The sequence below is a fragment of the Cajanus cajan genome, chromosome 6 (assembly GCF_000230855.2).
Source record: "Cajanus cajan strain Asha chromosome 6, NIPB_CcT2T_4, whole genome shotgun sequence".
Taxonomy (NCBI): domain Eukaryota; kingdom Viridiplantae; phylum Streptophyta; class Magnoliopsida; order Fabales; family Fabaceae; genus Cajanus; species Cajanus cajan.
Window position 1 is genome coordinate 55,923,972 of NC_138522.1, and position 22,263 is coordinate 55,946,234.

The 22,263-nt window shown below is 29.5% G+C and overlaps 2 protein-coding genes across 2 annotated transcripts; both read right to left on the reverse strand.

The window, feature by feature from the left end:
- Positions 1–1,796: 1,796 nt before the first annotated feature.
- Positions 1,797–2,913, reverse strand: LOC109798047 (myelin transcription factor-like protein). The gene has a single exon (XM_020358246.3). It carries the CDS (start codon positions 2,467–2,469, stop codon positions 2,086–2,088), a length of 384 nt encoding a protein of 127 aa, XP_020213835.1. The 5' UTR covers positions 2,470–2,913; the 3' UTR covers positions 1,797–2,085.
- Positions 2,914–6,900: 3,987 nt separating this feature from the next.
- RBP-DR1 (RNA-binding protein-defense related 1) lies at positions 6,901–17,030 on the reverse strand. The gene is made up of 9 exons (XM_020356855.3): positions 16,739–17,030; positions 16,586–16,668; positions 9,734–9,785; positions 9,470–9,595; positions 9,311–9,390; positions 8,000–8,179; positions 7,521–7,854; positions 7,242–7,385; positions 6,901–7,164 (listed from the first exon to the last, which is right to left on the reverse strand). The coding sequence occupies exons 1-9, from the start codon at positions 16,896–16,898 to the stop codon at positions 7,037–7,039; spliced, it is 1,287 nt and encodes a 428-aa protein (XP_020212444.1). The 5' UTR covers positions 16,899–17,030; the 3' UTR covers positions 6,901–7,036.
- Positions 17,031–22,263: the final 5,233 nt, after the last annotated feature.

Genomic DNA, 22,263 nt, shown 5'->3' on the forward strand with positions numbered 1-22,263 from the left:
TCTGTGCATGGTCAAAATTTGGTGGTAATGGATCCAGATTACATTACTGGTAGCTAAATGTTGAATTCCTTTCACAATAATAGAATCCTATATATCATCACCCTCAATTCTCGTGGGATAACATCAAATATGGAAATATACAACAAAAGTGTTACAAAGAAATTAGACGCGAGAAATTATGTAACTTGAACATCTGTTGCTCAAACTCACGAAAATGTCTCAACTCAATGAATATATCCAATCAAAGATTACAAGTTCGATAACCTACTCCAATTTGTGTACCAACCTATGAAGTTAAGTATCAAACTTGAGTTACAAAAACGATATCATCTGTTTAGATATAAATTTATAAACACTTTTAAGAATTTATTTGTCAAAAAATATTCTTTATTTTTATAGAGAAATTCTTAAAAACATTTATAATTAATATCTAAACAAACTCAAATATTTGCTGACAGCAAACTTTTTTCTCTTAAACTTGGATTAAGATATTATAATTGTACACAAGATTTTCTTTATATATAGGAGGGATCAAGTCTTTTTTGGTGTCCTCTCTCTATTTCTCTCACCTATTCTCTCTTTATTCTTGTCTCCTAGATAGGAATTGGTGGGAGAGAATTCGTTTTCATTACATATAACAGTGGTTGTCATGAAAAATATAATTGTTAATGTATTACTTACAATTCCAACGCCTTTATAATATTTACCTCCTTCTATCAAAGATGAATATAAATATCACGAGTCAAATTATAGATAAATTTAAATATTTTTTAATCTTTAAAATATGAGGTAAATTTGTTTTTAATTTAAAATCAATTCTTTTAATCCTTACAATTTAAAAAATAAATCATTTACCAAAACATTGTAAATAAATTTGTTATATAAAACTCACTTATTATTACTAAACTTGTTGTACAAAATTTACTTATTAGTGTCATTATTAATAAAATAACACATTAAATCTATGTGATGTTACGTTCAATTTATTTTTATTCTAAATGGTTAAAATATTTTTTTTTTTAAATTATATATACTAAATTTTTTTTTTAAATTTATAGAATCAAAATTAAACTTACCTAAGAGATTTGACCATACTTTAGTGTTTTAAATTTCATCAATTTTCAATGTATTGTAAATTTTAAATTATTTTTTCCAAAATTTTCTCCTCAAGCAATGTGAAGAGTCCTCTAGTTTGAGAGAAACATTAAAAACACGATTCATCCAGGTCCCGTTACTTCAACTTTTTTTTTTTTAAAAAAAAAAATTGCTAAAGACATTAGACGATGCTATTTGATAGTGTGAAATTTGAATTCCATCATATAAGATAATATTATAATGCTAAACTGTGAGTTGGACAGCAATTGATTTTCACGCTATATTCCAATTATTATTCACTAACCCAATTCATGAAGTTCCACCAACTCGACCAAACAAAATACATTTTTTAAATATTAACACAATAATGCTATTTGATAATGTGTGAGATTTGAATGCTCCATCATACCTGGTAATGATAGAATATTAACTGAGTTGAACCGTAATTGATTTCCAATTATTCTAAAGATCACATGTTAATATTGCAATAATTATCCACTAAAAAAAATCAGAAATTCATCAAAACGGTAGAATTTTCAATTGGTGGGTCTAAACTAAAGCCAATTACTTTCCTGCCCATCAAGCCTGCTGCACCTCTGTGCTGTGCTTCCCATCTAAAAGTCAGAAAATCTAGATTGATACAGTGATAATGATCATCTTAATTTCAAAAGATAACTGAATCAACCAATTCTGCAACAAGATTGATGAATGATATAATATGAAAAGATCATTAATTTAAAAAGTATTACCAAACAATTTACCAAAAAATTCAAGTACAAGGCTATTATAATGATTTTGCAGTTTATATATGTTCCACAATGAATTGTGAACGAATCAGTTTAGGCATACATACAATTGAAAGCTTTTATCTTTTAGACAGGTTCAATAGACCCCCATGTTTCTTTAAAAGAATAAATACTGGTGAAGAAGCTAAGACCCTATGATTTTATGAGTACTATTGAAAGAAAAAAGAAATTCCAACAAACACAATCAAGATGCCAAACAAGCTTCCCAGAACTGCCTATTCTTTTCCATCTCATCCACCAACTCTTGTTCTGAATCATCAGACACACAGGACTTCTGGTGTTGTTGCATCTCATCATCATCATCATCACAATATGAAGTTTCATGAACATCATCTTTCTTTTCATCTTCATCATCATCATCATTTTTCCAAGACTCATTTCCATGAAGTTCAGCAGCATTACAAGTCTCAGAATTATCATAGCTGCAAGATTGAGCATCATCATCTGCTCTACCAATTTCATAACCATGTTCACCCATAGTGGGGTTATAACAATCAGCTTCAGAATCACCACTTGCCTCAAGAAGCATGTAAGAAGAAGAGACATCAAAAGGGTCCTTCATGTCCATCGATCTTGTAGCAACAAGAGGCAACGGTTCTTGAATTTGTGCAATTGTTGGAGCCAACACAAGACAAGGGCATCTCCAAGCAACTCAAATAATAGTGAAATCAAAAGGGTGTGCCTTGTTTGATACTTTTTGCGACATTGATGGGGCAATCTTTCTAAGCCATGGCCTTCTAACATATGGAACTAGTCAATAGTCATTACTAGGAGAAGGATTTGCCTCAAATATGTCATGTTCTCCTAGAGGATAGCAACTAGTTAGTCCAATGGCAATAGGGACATGTTCCAACACTCTTCTAGAAGAAATCCAAGCCAATTCATAAATGGGAATTATCTTAATAGCCACGTTTTTTCTTTTTTCGTACATAGGATCGTAACTCCTCTAGGATAGCCTTTGACTCTATTTGCCTCTAGGCTTCAAAGTTCATGGCTCTCTAGTCAAGTTTGATATATAGATGACTTTTTGTTTTACGAAATTGTTGAATTTTATTTTTAGGTGTAGGAATTTTCCAAAAGGAGAGTGTAGACCGGGTTTGATTTGTATCATGTACGGGAGGTGTATTGTCTAAAAGACTTGGGTTAAATCACCTTTATTTATTAAATATATTTTTTCATTATTTATTTCTCAAATACACTTAAATTTTTAACTTATATTTTTCAAAAATCACCCTTCACAATCACCCTTCTTACACTAGTTCTATTTTCTTGCAACACTTGTTCCATTTCTTTGCACCTCCATCCTTCGGCTTCATTAGTTTTTCTTTGAAACAATATGTATAACATTCTAGAAAGTATTTTATGAAGGTTTGCTTTAAAATATATTTTTGAAAAGTATTTATTAGAATAAGAAATATACTTTTTTTGAAAAGTATTTTTAACAAGTGTGATTCTTAGTTTCAAAAATTACATTTCGGTAATGCTAAAAATATGGAAACGTTTTCAAAAAATCCATCAATTTTATTTTCCTTAAGTGGTTAATTATCAAATATATTAGCCCCTATTATGTATAAGTTATGTATAAGTTGTATTAAAAAAAAAGGAAAAAAAATCATACATTAATAATCTTACACTGTCATCTAATTATAAATCATAATTTATTGTAAGATTGTTGACTTGTACAATAACTATTTTAATTTACATTCTAATCAATCATTAATACACCTGTAAGTGTTTGATAAAAGTACTCAAATAATTTGTATATTAGCTTTAATTTTTATATTAGTTATGTGTATTAGCTTCAATAATATACTTTTTAAATGTTATATAAATGACTATTATGTTTCGTTGTTATATTTGTGATTTAAATAGTTTTATAATATATTTTTAATTTAAAATAATATTTTTAATTATATTTAAAGGTCAATAAACTACTATACTAACAAGTTTTTTTTTATTTTTATAAATATGTGATAAAAATAATTTTTACACTAAATTAATATATATATATATATATATATATATATATATATATTAAGTTCATGCAATTTAATAGTAACTAACTGGTTTAACTAATGATTCACTTACTCAGTATCTTGATAGAGTTGGTCAATGTTATGATTATAACATTGCAAAAGATAGTTTTAAAAATAAAATTTATTACAAAAGAGAATTAATTAAAGGAGTGTTAAAAAAAAGGCATATTTATAAATAATTTTTTTGCACTAATCCAATGAAAGTGTACATTAGGTTGGATTTATATCAAATACGGGAGGTGTATAGTTCAAAATATTCGAACCAATCTAATATCATGTTAATATTTGTGTACTAATCCGTATGTCTCTATTTGTCTAATGTGATAGTTCTGAACACTAGGAACTAACGCAAGAAAATGTCCCGAGTCCGAAAATTTTGCTGCATTAGAGTTAGTCAAGTATTAATCTTTTAGAAAAATAGACATTGTTAGTTGAAGTTTAAGAAACTAAGCTATGATTAAGGCAAAAATAAAGTACAAGTTGTTTGTGACATTCTCCAACCTTAGGTTGGTGTGTGTTGTGTTGTTGTCATGATACTAAGAATTCCGTGTTTGATAATGCATATGCGAACACGTTATGGGGTGCATGATACACAAGGCAGACAAGTTAGAAAAATCTTTGGTCATTTTTGGACCTGTGTTACGTTTCCAAAAAGGTTCAATATAATGAACCAAGAGAGAAGGGGTTAGGTACTACTACTACTTTTACAAAATTAAAATTTTTAAAATAAAAGTAAAAGAAAACCCCCTATGATTCACGGCAAACAATTGAACTTGACTTAAGAACTGTTAAATAAAGTAATAAATAACCCAATGAAGTAACCATTGAAAGGAAAACATCACCGTTGAGTTGTTCTGCACGTGTGAATTGGGTTTCGTTGTTCCGGTTGTCATGCTTGCATCACATGTCACTTTCACTTTCTTCGTGGTACAAAGAAGAGAGATGTTATACGTAAAAATTTAGAGGAATGAATTTCGTTTTAAATGTATGATTAATTTAACTTTTTTTAAATATATATTTGCTATTTTTTGGCATGTAGTATAACTGTATAAGTTTAAATATTGAAAGTTAAATGCTTACGTCTTATGTATAGGTTTTTCCTTTTGTCTTCCAAAAATTATGTAGAGAACATTTTCCTTTGTGAAAATAAAAATGACCTTAAAACATCAAGTGGGAAAAGTGGGTGTGCTCATTGAATCGAGTTAGGAAAAATTAAAGAAAATGGGACATATATTGTTGGTTGGTGTGGCCATTGATTTATTTATTATTCTTTTTTTAAAGAAAAAAGTTATGATAATCGGAAGGTTGACTTTTGTGGAAGGCACTAGGCAGGCAGCATACATCTATGAAGCGTGTGGGCAATTGTCATTGGCATCAGCAAAACCTAATATGTCTAAAACAAGTTTATGGTGTTCATGATTTATGCATACATAGAAATAGAATCATTACAATAGAATGCATATGCTTATAATTAAGAGTAAGTTATACTCATCTATGGAGACTTAAAAACTCGTATTTTACTATACAGACTCTAAATTTTAAAATATGTTTGCTTTACTCATTTTTTATTTTTCAATACATTTCTATTGTCAATCCACATTTCTAATGGTTGTTGTCGTTCAAAATAAATATTCAAATACACCCTTCTATATCAGTAAATAATTATTTCATGAATATTTTCTTTCTACAACTTTTAATGTCACTTATAACTAATTTTTAATATATTATATATTATTGGTTTTAGGATTTAGAAAATAAAACAATATTTTAAATATCATGCTCATGTAAAAATTTTCATGAAAAGTGTTTGTTCATAAACGTTTATTCCTATATTGTAAACTATAATATATAATTCGGAGTGTGAGAAATCATCCTTTCTACCTTCACAATTAGACCCTTTAAATATTCTCTTTTTTTTTTCACATGCTACAAGAAACCTTACAAGAAGTTCTATCTGTTGGATCATAAGCTTATTTTGAACCAAAGTAGGGTTCTCAACCTCAACCTCCATGACTTGTCTTCTCTATTGCCCATCAAACGTTGCACCGTTGTTGTTTTCAAAGGCCCCATCTGGTAGTTTTAAATTATAGGATCCTCCACAAGCAGAATTTGCCAACATCTTTGTATTAGAAAACAATTCCCATAAAATGATTTTGATGAAATGGTGGGAGCACTTTCTGAGGAGCTTCTTAAATCTCTCTCAATAGTCAGAGTGATACCTTACATTTTATGAAATATTATTAGCTTGCTTCTAATATATTTTGTGGACAAGAAATACTTGTCCTCTAAAGTTAATTCTCAGCCCCTCCCAAATTTTGATATAAAGGGTCTCCCACAAAAGTAGACCACTGTTCCAAATGAAGATGCACTAATTTTTAGTCCAACCACGCATTATTTCTTGATACATATGGGGAAGAAAAAAAAACTAATGAAACTAACACATGATATCAAAAGCTGATCCACAAAACAAGAGTTTCCTAGTAGGAGGATTGAGGAAGATCCAAAATGGAAAACGAGGCAAAAATGAAAGGATTCTTGATTTTCATAAGATTACCAAACACATTCAGCTTACATATTTGTATGTTTAATTAAGTTCAATACTGCATCCATTAGCACCTATTCTAACCAAAAGCCACCGTCCACTTTTGTCACTGTCCATTATTCTCCAATTTTGTTATAAAACATTATACAAGTAATTAATCTATCAGTGCACATTTATTTCACGCGCCACGTGTGACATTTCACATGAATGTGTTACATCGAGAATTGATCAATGTTTGCTGAGATTAATACACTCAGATACGGACAGTGGCTGGGGTAAACAATATTTCCTCACTACATGTGACAAAAAAATAAAGTTAAATACGAAAATAGTGGTTACTGTCTAAGGGAGCCAAACAAAAGGTTATCTTCTTATCTGGGACCTAGATGAATGTAATAAAAGATAATACAATAAAGAAGCGTTGTGGGGGAAAAATCAATAAATTAATAATCAATGTCTAATTTAACTTTCATGTTACAGAAAATTACAAATTGTATTAACATCAGATGGGTCATGAATTACAATGTGAATTATACAAAATTCCATTGTCAGCTTCATCAGTATGGTTTACCCTGCTTGTTATCCCTCTTGAGCTGGACCTTTAATTTCTTGCCTCCTAATTGGCATCCATTCATCATACCGATGGCAGATTGAGCAGCCTCGGGGGAATCATAACTAACAAACCCTGCAAATTCAAGCTCATCAAACACAATCTCCACACAAAAACCATCAAATTCATTAATAAATGGAGCACAAGCTTACCAAAACATTTGCTAACACCGGTTGCTTTATCAACAAAAACTTTAGCACTCAAAACTCTTCCATATGGTTGAAAAGCAGTAGCAAGCTCTTGATCTCCAAATTCTTGAGGTATGTGATAAATAAATAGGTTGGCACCAGGTGGTCCTAAGTCAGAAAATAAAATAATAAGTAGAAGTAGAATTATCAGAGTAAACTTTCATGCAGTAAGGAAAGAGTGATGGTAAAACATAAGTATACATGTATCAAACACCAATGAACAAATAAGATATAGATAACAACCTTCAACCTGACCACCAGAATTTTTACTGGTGCCAGAAGATGCAGCAGAGTTGTTATTTCCACCAACAGGTGAAACAGAACCGGGAGAAGTATTCATGGGCCTTGGACTAATCATTCCTGCAGGATATGCCACAGCATGTTGTAGACCTGGCACAGCAGGATAAGAACCAACATAATTTGCAGGAGGCACATGATAATTTCTAGGGTTCATATTGGGGCCAAGTTCAGGCCGTAATGCATTTCCTTGATTCATGTGAGGCATCATATTATGGAAACCATGTTGATTCTGCATTGGAAGCAGGCGATATGGCATAATCCCATAACCTCCAGGGGCCTATCAAAAGAGAAAATGATTATTATCACACGTATCTCATCGAGATGTTAGGTATGGTAACTAACTTTAACATACAAACGTAATGGTTTTTGATTGGAAGACATAATTATGCAAAAGAAAAAAGAATAGTCTTGTTAGAACCAACCTGATAACCATATCCATTATATGGAGGAACATAACTCATAGGCACGGCTCCAAACAATGACGGGTGCTGAGAATCAGTATGTGGTACATTAGAAGCTTGGGACTGTGCTTTCTGAGCTCTTCGAGCTTGTCTTTCCTTTTCAGTATCAGCCCATTTGACTACTAAGGGAACACTTGAACCCTATGGAAGACAAAACAAATATCATATATTGCATTTATTTGAATTAATATACTTGTCAAGTTAGCAATATCTATGATGTTTGTCATGTATGAGTAAACATATCAAGCAAACAAAACCAAATGACTTTAGCGCTATGCAAACACAAAACAAAAATAGTGTATAGGTGAAGCTTAACATTTCAGAGGTAATCCCACTGGAAGATTAGTTGCAGCAGGAAATGTGTTTTTTTAGTAAATCCTAACCCAATTGGTTGTAAGCAAATGAGATGCTAGTTTAACTCCACTATGCCAACATTTTCCAAGTTCACAAGCTTTAATTCAAATATTTTATAATTTCATATATATTGTTATTATATGTGTTGACCGAAACCATGCATAAGGGGTTAATTGTGAATGTGTAAAAATCCTAAGCTTGAGATTTATTCAGCTTGGGCACATTTTATTGCAAAATATAATGAACATCACAAGCCATAGCTTGAGTTCCCCTTTCCAAGCTTGGATCCAGTTTGAGCCTGTCAACTGTCATATAAATAATGAGTCGAGCCTGAGCCTGAAACATTATCTTATACAAACCAATTTAGGGACAAAGGCAGTCTTACTCTTAGATTTCCAAATTGAGACAACTATAAAAAATTGAGATAATAGGTATTTTTGCATCTATAATGAAATCTGAGACACATGATTAAACGTTAACGTCCCTCACCAACAGGATTTTGTGGCTGAATGCCGCTTGAAGGTCCAAAATACTGCAAACACCATTTACAACTAAAATTGTAATCGAGTTTAAAGGCATGCACTTTTCCATTCTACCACAAACAAGGAACCAAAAACATGTTATTGAATCTAAAATCGTCCATGCGTCTATGATCAATCATGCCATCTTAGTCGAGATTTCAGTTTTAAAGCCATGTCTACACATACAATGCATCAGCAAAATCATAGTACCAGCAAATGGCTAAATATTATCGATCAATCAACTAACAGTATAGTTTCATCCTGTACATCAAGTCTAATTCGCCCCTTTCCTCGATTAATAAAATATGTAATAGATGAATTCTTTTAATAAAATCGTACTACTACCAAATTAAAAAATGTGTTAAAAATTCTGGTGATGGTTTTAATAAACACCGACCTCCATTTTATGCTTTCCATTGATTTCCTCCAAAGCAGCAATAGCCTGTTCTTTGGTTTCATACTTCAAAAATGCACAACCTACGACAAAATAGGAGAACTATGAATAATGCCTACAGAAGCCCTAAATAAAAGATGGATTAAGGCATGAAATCAGCACCTTTACTAGTTTGCTGAGAACCTCTTAAAATCTGTAAATCTTTTATAGTACCATACTTGGAGAAAAGTGCAGATATTTCAACTTCAGAAACATTCTTTGGAAGCATGCCAATGAAGAGCTTGTGTTCTGAATTCAAGAGGACAAAAGAAAAATTACTTTCAAGGCATGGCCTCAAATAACAAAAGGAATTCTGGCACATGAATAATTCTCACAAATTGTTCTGCTGAATAAAACTTTTAATTAAATAATAAAAATATTTTATACCTAATCTTTCCAACTCGCCATCTGCATACTTCACTTGTAATGGACTAGATGCCTGAATTGGACAGAAAAACACAGGATGTTCAAAACCAGAACAAGAATAATATCATATCACATGTTCATTAAAGAAATAACTTCCATGACATTATTAAGAAGGCTTTGGAGTTAGGATAATCAATAAATCAAAATTTTCAATTGTATTCAGTTTTTTATGCATATTTCCATCTGGAACAATCAACAAGTATAATTCATCAAGCAGGCAGAAGCCATTAGAAGGGCATCTGCCAGGAAGTAAATTACTAGGTCAGCAAATTCCAAAAAAATGAATAAAAACGTCTTTGGAAAGAAAAGGCCATCATCAAAATGGTTTTGTATTGAATTGACAAATAAAAGCCTAAATCTTTATCTTTATCTTTATTATAATAAAAGGAAGGAAGTCTGTGATTCTTTTTTCCCGCTCAAAATAAGGGTACTTATGTAATTTTATCTTATCATAATTATTCTGAATTTTATTTTTTTATTTTAAATTCTGAACATAAGAAAAACCTTTCCTCTTTCTCTTTACTTTATACAAAAGAAAAACTCTTCATCTTCTTTTCTGCTTTATACGTTTTCCATTAAATTGCTTGCATTTTATCTTCCGCTCAGAGAAGCAATTATGGATATCTATTTTCTATGCATTAGTTGCAACTTTTCAATGCCAATTGATCTCAACTATCCTCTAATTTTTAAAGCATTTTTCTTTTCAAAACTTCATTCTGATTGTCCAGTTCTATCATACTCCCTATTTCTAAAAATACTCTCTCCATATATACATTGTCCACTTTCTGATTTGGGTACTTTTTAACTTCTAATCTGAGGATTCAACCTTCTCTATCAATCATAGGAAAACCATTTTTAGGTAAGCTTGTATGAAGTTTTAATTTTAATGGTTGGTTGTTTCAATGTTAATGTATAGTGAACATATTATTAAAAGTGTTATCCTTTTTATTTTCATCTTCTTTTTAAAGGACATGGTTCAGAGGTTTACATTACTAAAGGACATTGCAGTGGGAAGTATTGACTGAAAGATAAGAGTTCGTATAATAAGATTGTGGAAGCTGTCAAAGTTTAAGAATCCATTGCAAATAAATTCCTTGGAGATGATTTTGGTGGATGAAGAGGTTTTTTTTTTCATAAATTATAATACTTATAAATTTCATTGTTGGATAGTGTAGTTTTTATTTTTGCTTCTATTTGAAATTTTCATCTTCACAAAAAAAATATAATTAGTGAAGATATTATTAAAAGTTTTATCCTTTTTACTTTCATCTTCTTTTTAAAGGACATGACTCAGAGGTTTACATTACTAAAAGACATTGCAGTGGAAAGAATTGACTAGAAGATAAGAGTTCATATAATAAGATTGTGGAAGTTGCTAGAGTTTAAGAATTCATTGCAAACAAATTCCTTGGAGATGATTTTGATGGACGAAGAAGTTTTTTTTTTCCATAAATTATAACAATTATAAATTTCATCTTCTTTTTAAAAGAAATAGCTTAGAGATTTACATTACTAATGGACATTGCAGCGGGGAGAATTGACTAGAAGATAAGAGTTCATATAATAAGATTGTGGAGGCTGCCAAAGTTTAAGAATCCATTGCAAGCAAATTCCTTGGGGATGATTTTGGTGGATATAATTACTGTATAAGGTAAAAATTTAATTTTGTTTCTTTTCTATTTGAATTAATATATCTTTATAGCATTTTAATATTACACCTCTTATAAGTTAGTTATAAGATTTTTTTTTTCAGGTTAATGCATTAGCTCATATTGTAGATGTTGATGTTTTTGAAGCTGAGACACAATGCAATTTAATTTTTATAATACTTCATATTATTATGTTTTCAATCGTTTATCATTGCGTTTTATTTGTATATTCAGATATTTTTCTTCATGTTACATTGAGTTCAATTAATTTTCACAGTTATATATATATATATATATATATATATATATATTAATTATTAAAATAAAATTTATTGACTATAATAATTTATTTACAAGTCTAGTTCCATAATTAATGAACATGTTCTCCAAACCACAACTCTGTCAAGAAACTTAGCACGTTGTTTACAAACAATTTTAGAATTATTTATTTCTTCAATAATTACATGTTTGTTTCCCACTCACGAAATCTTTAAAAGTCTACTTTATTCTGGGCAAGGTTCTATGTACTAGTTAAAAGGGTTTTCCCTTCAATCTCCTTAGATGAATAATTAGCTATATTGAGGCTTCAAATTTGTCTATTTCTCCTCCCACCATTTCTTAATGAACTTCAACAATAAGCAATGTGCTGAGAGTAGTTACTGAAGGGGCTAACAGCCTTACCTATCATCTCAAAATCTAAAGGGCTATATACATAATGGATCAAGGCAATGGAAGCTATATAAGGTGTCTCCGTTGAATATTCATGGTTAATATTACAACACCCTTGTTATATCACAAAAAAGTTAGTCAATTTGATAACTCTCCTAGGAACATAATAATATTAACAAGTGTCAGCTCAACACTGATCCAGGAAGTCGTTAAAAACACACATATATACACACACAAAAAGAAAATCATAAGAAAGATAGTTTATCTGTGAAATAAAGGCCATAATTATAATGAATTGACAACCAACATATATGTAAAAATAAAATTAAAGATTACGGATAAGAAGCACAAACTATATAATTTCTTGGGTCAACGTCCTTTGTCATAATCAAGGCCATGTAGCTATCTAATTTGAGAATGAACTGTCATAATTCAGATATGGTTTCCATGAATTTTCAGAAATTTACTTGTTGATGTAGTCACTACTACTCACTACATTAATCACTTGAACTAGTTGCAATATCAACCTAATCTCTACCATCAATTAGCATTGAAAGTAGAGAAATTAAACTTTGTTGTTATGTATGCCAAGGGAAAAGGTCCCAGTTGAGAGCATCAAGATATCAGGGAACCACTGAGTATCCAAATAGGGTGTTTAGGGCCTGTTTGGATTGAAGAAAGGTTCTTTGATTTGTTTTTCCCCTATTTTAACTAATAAAAAAAAATGCCACATGGCTTTCACTTTGTATCCTGTTTTCAACTATTTCTACAGGAAGCAGTGAAAGCAGCATGAATTTTTAAAAACAGGGGAAAACAAATTTGGAAAAAAGGTAACTTTGTTATTAGTAGTAACAAGGCAATTTTTTTAAAACCAAGCATACCCTTAAAATACTCTAGTCATGGTTTTCACCTTTCAGAAATGAATGAAGAAATTACACGATGCATCTGCATACATTACATATATTTATTAATAAATTAATACTTAAAATAACAAGTGCATAGGTGTATGTGTGTGTATATTCACGGTAATAAAAATTATACTATAAAAGATTAAATATGTTTTTAGTTTCTAAACTATTATCAAATTTTGATTTTAGTCAATGAACAAATTTTTTATTAATTTTAATCCCTAATGGTGTGTTTGGATGAAGAATTTTACAAATTCAAGGAATTTTAAATTCTTGGTATTTGAATTACTTTAATTTTAATTTCTATCATTCTTAAAATATTTTGTTTGGATAAGTCAATTCAAATTTCTCAAATTTTAAATTGTTAGGTTGGATATGATAATTTGATTTCATTATGATAAAATTAATTTTAAAAATATATTTATATGTTGAAATTTTTAAATTCAATTTTTAAAAAATAAATATTAGCTAATTTTTAAATATTTAATAATTTTAAAAATTAATAGTAGATAATATTTAATAATTTTAAATATATTTTTGAATATTCAATAATTAAAAACATGAAGAGATAATAGATAAGATAAAATATATAAGTGAAATAAGAAGAAAAAAAATGAGGAATTTCAAATTCTTACTCTTTTGGGAGAATTTGAAATTCTACTATTTCAAGGAATTTCACAAATGCTTGAATTTCAAATTCCTTATAAATTCCTCATCCAAACAAGATATTTCACCTCAAAGAAATTGAAATTCTTCAAATAAATGAATTACTCCATTTAAATTCTCTATCCAAACACACTATAATCGTTTGTCAATTTTCACTTTTAATTTTTGAATTTTTTTTCTATTAACATTTTGGTCCCTAGTGTAAAAAAATTTTGTTCATAAAGAAAACTTCTAGGAACTAAAATCAAATAAAATTTGTTCAGGGAGTAAAAACAAAATTTGATAAAAGTTCAGGGAATAAAAACATTTAATTCAACTATAAATACTTTTCTATATTCTGTCCAATGACTTGTATTTCTTTTTTATTTTCTGATGTTATTAAGGGTAGGGTGCCCAAGACACCACTTATATTCTTGTTAGTTGTTAAATGAGATATATTAAGAACAAAATCAACTAAAATTTTATGCTCATAGGAAAAGTTTTGTTGTTCATAATAATCCTATCCGGCTCGAACATGATTGTCCTTTGTGAATGATACCTATAGCCTTGTACAAAAAAAAACTAAAATGGCTATTTAGTTAGGACTCGTAACAAAAATAAATAATCATTCACAGGAAAATACTATAACTACAAATGTCCAGGATAACTTATCACAGGCTTGTTAGGCCTTGTTCCATAGACAGACAGAGAGTTCTGTCGTCAAAGCAAAAGAAAGGAAAGATAAGTGAAGGACCGCTCCTTATATCTTAAGCCTCGCCTTATATCTAAAAACTTGTTCCTCCCATTTTAGAGGCAGTTTCTATCCACTATCCTCTTAGACCCTCCCCTTGATTCTCAATCTATCCACTATAGAGTCTATCTTTGATGACCGCCTACTCTCTTATTGTTATAGTGGGACATTGATATCCCTATATAATCGATGCATCACAAATGTTTCAATCTTTTAGCCAAAGGCAACCATTAGCCAACCGATATCCAATGGTTGGTCGGACAACAACCTAGGAGGAAAGATGAGCATTGCTCCCTATCATAGGAAAGGTGTCCCTTCATGGTATTGTTAGTTAGTGCTATGCTTTCAATCGCTAGAGGGTACACAGCCCTTCTAGCCTTGAGCCTGAAAGGCAAAGATGATGGAACATAAGTATTTTTACTAACGTATAAAAGGCACTTCATACTTCCATAAATTATTTAAAAAATAATAATAAAAATAAAAATTATATAATAGTGAGTAATTATTAAAAATACAGAAAAATAATTGTGATAGTTCTATATTTCCGAAACTGTCTTTCTTGATCAAATTTTAAAGATTTCAAAATGTAAGGTTATTTCATATTTTGTTTTCTAAAGGGTAAACATGTCAAATAAATGTGGATATGAAACAAGGATATTGCTTTTATATATAGGTATAGATATAAGCTCAATTTGGTTGACAACTAGAATGGTACATAGTCCCTCTAGCCTTGAGCCAAAAAGGTGAAGATCGGTTGGTTGGCGACTTAGGAGGGTACGCAGTCGCTCCAACCTTGAGCCTAAAAGGCAAAGAGAGTGGATCATAGTTATTTTTCAATTTATTCCCATTTTCCAAGATTTGCATAGGAAAAACTGAAAATAAATTCTTTGTTCTCTATTTTGTGTACAAATAATTGAAATAGGAAGAAAATTGAAAACAATGTGACATTTTTGTAATTAAAATGTGAAAATAGTAGAAACGGAGAAGTAAACAGCCCTGAGGTTCCGTTTTCCTGTTTTTATTTTCTGTTTTAACTTTTTTTAATTACAAAACTGTCACATTGTTTTCAATTTGTTTCCTATTTTCAAAGATTTATACAAGAAACATCAAAAAGAGAAAATAGAACAAAAGTTGTTTTCAATATTCCATGTATAGATCTTCAAAAATAGGAAACAAGTTGAAAACAAGGTGACAGTTTTGTAATTAAAAAGTGAAAATAGCCAATGAAAACACAAGTAAACGGTTCCTAAGATATTCTATTTTCAATTTAGCATATCCAACATAAATATCATGCATCCGAACGGGCTTAACTGTTTATGCATGTCAGATTCAGACAAAAGGAATATTAATAACTACGAATACAATGACCTAAGAAAATGCACCAGAATGTAAAACACACTGAAATCCGTTTTCGGAATGTTCGTGCAGCAAGTGATGGAAACCGCACAAATCTTTTTGAAAACAATGTGAAAACATGGTGACACTATTGTAATTATTAGAAGAAACATAAATGAAAACCGGAAAACGCTTTCTCAAACTAAACACACCCTTAAATTCTCAACGTTAAAGGGTGACAAGAATTACAATAACCCACTCGCATTACATGAAACGCATTTATTAACTAATTAACTAATAAAAATAAAACGCGACTAGTCAATCATATATACACTTTTATAAGTATAACAAATGGACATATCACGACAATGAAAAACACTCGATAAAATTACATTCATTCATTTGCATTTCTGTTCTATTTTCTGATGTCAACAAGGGTCAAGGCCTACCCAAGACCTCAATCGCATTAATACAAAAGAAACATTAATAGTAAAATTATATATTAATTAATATCACCCAGGATAACTAATCTCAGGCTGAATATAACAGTGAAAGTCAATAAACTGAAACCCTCGGGCCCAAAAAGTAAATAAAAATAAAAAAAATAAAAACTCCAACAAAAATTGAGTTGCACGAAAATCCGAACTTAAAGGAAGAGTGGAGAATGCAAAAGCAAGAGAGTAAGAGAGTTTTATTTGAAAGAAAAAAAATGGTAAAATAGTAGGAGGAGATGGAGAAAGGGATCGATTGAAGCATGGATGATAATTGATAATTGATGGATGATAATTGATAATTGATAATTGATAAGAAAAGAAGAAAAAAAGAAAGAAGAAAGAGGAAGAGGAATGGAACGGACCCCGGGTAGCGTCTTCTTATTGTGACAGGCATTGACGGCCTTATCAGCCTCTTCCCTGGAGGGACAAATGAGGAAGCAACAACCTGCGAGGGAAACCTAAATTAGGGTTGGAAGGAGCGAGAGAAGGGAGGTTTGTTGAGGAGAATAGCGTACCTCGTGAAGCGCGAGTTGCTTTGTCCTTGATTATGTTGACCTGGTCGACGAGTGCGAACTCCTTGAACATTGCAAGGAGTTCTGCTTCGGTGATGTGCTTCGGCACTTGCCCTACGAACAGCTTCACACTTTCCTCGCTAGATTTACTCTCTTCCGCCATTAATCTCCAGATGCCAAAACTTGGATCTTCAATTCCTTTTCTTTTCCTTCCATTTTATTATTAAATATTAAGCTTTCATTAATAAATAATAATGCCATTTTAATTATTATAACCTTCCATTACACTTACAGACATCCTTCTCTCCCTTTTTACCATTTTGCCACTCTCCCCTCCTACTCCTACTCCTCCCTGCCCTTCTGTCTTCCATTCCATGCACCCTTTCTTTTACCAAATTAATTCTTCCAACTAAATTGAATCTTATAAAAAGAGAAAATGTTTGTGTATGTGAATCTAGTTTCACTTGAATAAATGTTTCTCACTGAGCGATGGGATCTCATCTCTATCCCAATTTCCTGCGTTAATTTCTACCAATTTCATCAATCAATTTCTACTGCATCCACTCGTCACTCAAATTATATGGGTGTTTGATGTTAGTGAAAAAGTGAAATAAGTGATTATGTCAAATCAATTCAATCTTATTCAAATGCAGAATGAGGGAACGGGAACGGATGATGTGGTTTGACTTATTCTTAATTCCGTTTGTTCACCTTTATTTTTGTGTTTTTTTCCCCCTTTCATTTTAGCCATATAATTTATTGCTGTTTATTGGTTGTTGAGTGCAACTTTCATTATTCAACTTGATATTAAACTTGATATAATTTATTGCTGTTTATTCTATCAATTATACACATCCATTATTTATTTAAAAATTGCGTAAAATACTTTATTTTCTTTATAATTTTTTTTATTTCTTTTATTTTTTAATCTTGAAATAATAATTTATCAACCCATTTTTAAAAATATTATATTTTTTAAATCATAACATACATAATATTTATGATATAATTTAAGATTTAAAATTAAGTGTGAGATCAAATCTTATTCAATTATTGACACTTGTATTATTAATTTATTTTTTATTAATAGTATATAAATAATGTTATCTTATTTAAAGGATTATATGTGTTACTTAAATAAATAAATAACAGTAATATTCACTTAAAAAAACTAAATGAAGGATGTGTATAATTTAAAAAGACTTCAGGAAAAACCAATGTAATTATATATATATATATATATATATATTGATTGTGTCTATCAAATTTATGAAAAAATTAGTCTCCTTGTTTAAAAGAAGATATTTTTTGATAAACTAAGAAATGCATAACAAATAGTACACATATTCAAATATCAATTCTTAAATTTTTTTAATCAATAATCAAAATTATTTACTCACTTTACAAAACTCAATTCCTACATCGAAACTCCTCGACTATTAATTTAATCCGTAAATATGAAAATTTATAATTATAAGTTTATTCTTTTTATCCCACTTTCACCCATGTATGATAATAAGTAAGATTTGAATAAAATGTTATAACACTAATTTTCATAACTGCGTTGAAAAAGAAAAGGAAAAAAAAACTTATAGTCGATTTCATACTCGTATGAATAACAATTTTAATATTCACAAATGTGTTCTTTGAAAGTTATATACATGCATCTATACTCGCTAGTTGCTTGTCTTTACAAATTCTTAAACATAAAAAAAATGAAAATAAAATAGTTGCTATTAAATCTATCAAAACAAAAACAAAATATAATATTTTAGGTAAAATTTATATTAAATATTTATTTTAAATTATTTATCAAATCTCTTTTTGTTTTTATTTTGTAATGGAAATGTTTCTAACAATTCAATATCAATATATTAAAAAGAAAAACTCATTTAATATAATGTAACGCATTTTTAATATTAAATGAAATTTTAATAATTTTAATTATAAATTTTAGCCATAACAATATTTAAAAATGTTATCAATTATTTTAGAAACCTTGCATGTATTTGAAACAATATGTACTTAATATATTATAATGAAGTACGGATTATTTCTAAAGTAACAGTTTGGGGCAACTAGGTCCAATTGGTTTTTTGGTGGGTTCATTAAAGATTTTTTGAGACATTAAATTATAAGATTTTATGGTGATCTTAGAGTTGTTGATAACATAAAAATTGAATTAGTTTATTTTGTTTGTTGGTCTATTCTTAATTTAAATGTCTTATGCTTCTTTCACTAGTTTTATGCATTGTTATTGATGAACATTATTTATGATAGGTGTCACAAAAGTATGTTTCCATTATTTTGTGTTCTATAATTATTGTTATATAATTAGAATGTCTAGGTTTAAACATACTATACACGAGGGTAACATGTATGTTAATTTTTTTACTTGCTTAGGTTCAAATTATAGTTTTACATATCTAAAAAAAAATTAATATTTTATTACATCTTATTTGTTAGTACGTCATTATGATACTGGTATTAAATTTTGTTCAAATATGAAGTGAGAGTTGAGTATTGAAATATTTATACAGTTACATATGTATCTCTATTATGTAAGTATTATTTTTATGAACATAATTCATGCAATATTCTAAAATTGACAATCAAATATTAATCTGCATTCAAAGAATATTTTTTCACCGATCACACATTATTTTAACTTAGAGAAGATTGATAATATAACTATAGTAAAAATTATAATTTTATATTGTTATTTAATCATAAACTATTATTTATAGCACATCATTGAATTTTATTATAAATAAGTTAAAAAAATTATATCAAAATTTATATTTAATTAATTGATCGTATAATTTTTTTTAACACTATTAAACTTTCTACCTTAATATTTTTTCTGAGTACATATAATTTGAAAAAATTGTCATTATTACTTTTACCTCATTTTTTTATCTTTACTTTTTTAATAACATCACCTTATATATCTATTTTTTCAATATTTTTTCTATTCACTCCGATACACCCAAAATAGGAAGGACAATACATTAATGACTTGCCTAAACAAAGGGGTCAATGTAAATTGACTCTTATCTTATGTTTAAAATTGTTGTAAATAAACATGTAAAAGTGAACATGTGTGGGATGTCTCCCTCTCCGCTTATCACATCAAGGTTTAATTTTGCAACATAAAATGAAACAAAATTATCGAATTTCCAATTTCAATGATAGATGAAAGGCACATGGAGATGGAGTTAAATCTAATTTTGGTGATGGAAGGAACACATCACATCACACACATCATTCATCACATCATAGACGTTATGCTACATATATACTATAGGTGGTCATCATCTTCAACCTACTTAGCTTTTGAGGCAATACCAATTAAATTAAACCAAACCCAACGAAGATTCAATTACCCTGAGTCCTCACCCTCTAATGCTATCAATTGCTATGCTCACTTTGCTTATCAAACTCCAATCAATTGTATGTAAGGAAAATAGAAAGGAAAGGGTAGAAAAGTAAAAAAGAAGAAAAGGGGCAGTATGGTAGTAAGCGAGAAAAACGAGGTACGAAGATAAGCAAGCCAGACTGTCCCGCCAAGACAGCGCAAATGCCTTCATACATCTTTCTCTCTCCAAACCTTCTACTTTTTTTTTTTTTTTTTTTTTTTTTAAATTATTAATTTTTTATATATTTATTTCCCCAATTTTACCCAATCCCTTATTATCCCAACAATCATTCTCACTCCCTTTCGTTTTTTAATTCCCCTCTTTGACACTACCTTTCGGGACAACCATATTTGTCTTCATTCCTTTTCAATTCAAAATTTCAAATAAAATACATTTTTAAAGATATGAAAAATTAATGCAATGAGCCGAAACAAAATGGATTCCATTTCGAGTAAAATTCCTTCCGCATGTTTTGCTTTTTTGGGCAAATTATGTTACTATAATATACAAAATGATGACTTTTAATATGAATATATTACTTTGACTATTTTCTCTTTTTTAAGATGAAAAACACGATAAATTTATTTTATGCTATGTATCTATGATTGAAATTAGAAATGGTCAATGCGTCACGAATTAAACAAATGAAGAACATTCTTTTCCCGATGATTATCTATCTATCTCCCCATGTCTTGATTGATAATACACTCCAAACGCAAGTGGAAAACCAGAATCATTCGCACTAAACTAAAGATAGTTGATAGTTCCTTTTCACTTTAGGTCAATAAAAAGGGGTGTCAAATTGTAGAGCAAAGGGGGTTTACCTTTTTGGTGGTGAGTGAGGGAAAGCATGGTATTGGATATTTCTCAACTCTCCCTACCCACATGATAACCACTCATATCTATAAAAATGACAAGGATCATCAAAAGAGGAAAAGGGCAATTCCCTTTCAACTTTGGAGCAAAACAGAAACTATTTATCCATTGCATTATTCAAGATGAATAAAATTAAAATTAATTGCCACCAATGGAATGGACCAGCTCAAATGAAGATCCAGTAGGGCCCATTTTGTTATTATTGTGCATGAAATTGCTACGTTGGGAAATAATCTAAGGCAAAGAATGGAGTGAAAGGGTACAATATTCTTGGGTTGGGCCACTTCCTAAAGAAGAACAAACAGTAAAGGTCTGCTCTAAACATGTTCAGTGTCTTTGTCCCTTGCTTGTCTCTTTTGGGCTATCAATGACTGGATTTATAGGCCGTTTGTTTTGGTCTAAATTCACATTTGCGGCTACCAAAATCCTTTTAAATACCATTCAATGTATACTTAATTTTCATATAGATGAAAAGTCTTATTTTGTACTAAAGTCTACACATCAAAATGCAAATGTTTTATTTTAGAATTTTCGAGTTTTAAAAATAATATATTAAATAACTAAATTTGATTTTTATAATTTTCTTTTCAAAATATTGTTCTCAAAACAAGCTATTCCTCCTAAACTCAATGTTAAAAAAATATCAATGTAAATTATTTTAAATTTGGTTATACTAAAATATAAATTAAACAGACTTTACGGAATTCGATTTCTAAATAATACTAAATCATAATGAATAAGAAAGTGGGTCGTATCTGGCATACACTAGATCAACCAATTTATAATGGATTGACCGAAGTTAATATATTTAAGTATAAGATTCATAGAATACAGTTGTGCAAAGATAAATTGTAGTTTATTACGTTAGTTTTATACCAGACAATTTACTTTTGCTTGAATTTTTTTTTTTTTTACTTAATCTTCTTTTACTTTAAATCAAAACAAAAACACTTAACTTTTCTACTGAAGTTCATATGGGTTACATTTTGTATTACTAAAACCCGTTCAACTTTAGACTATAAATTTTTTTTATAATATCAATGTTAATTGCGCAAAAAACAAATATTTATTTTGGTAAAAAAATTGTCTTAATTGGCATTAATTTGTCAAATTATGGATTTTTTAATCATTAAATTATGGATTTATTTACAGGTTAGAAATAAGTGGTACCATAAGTAGATGTATTTGTGAGACTAGTTATATTTGTCTTTACTCAATTCTAATTTTTTTATT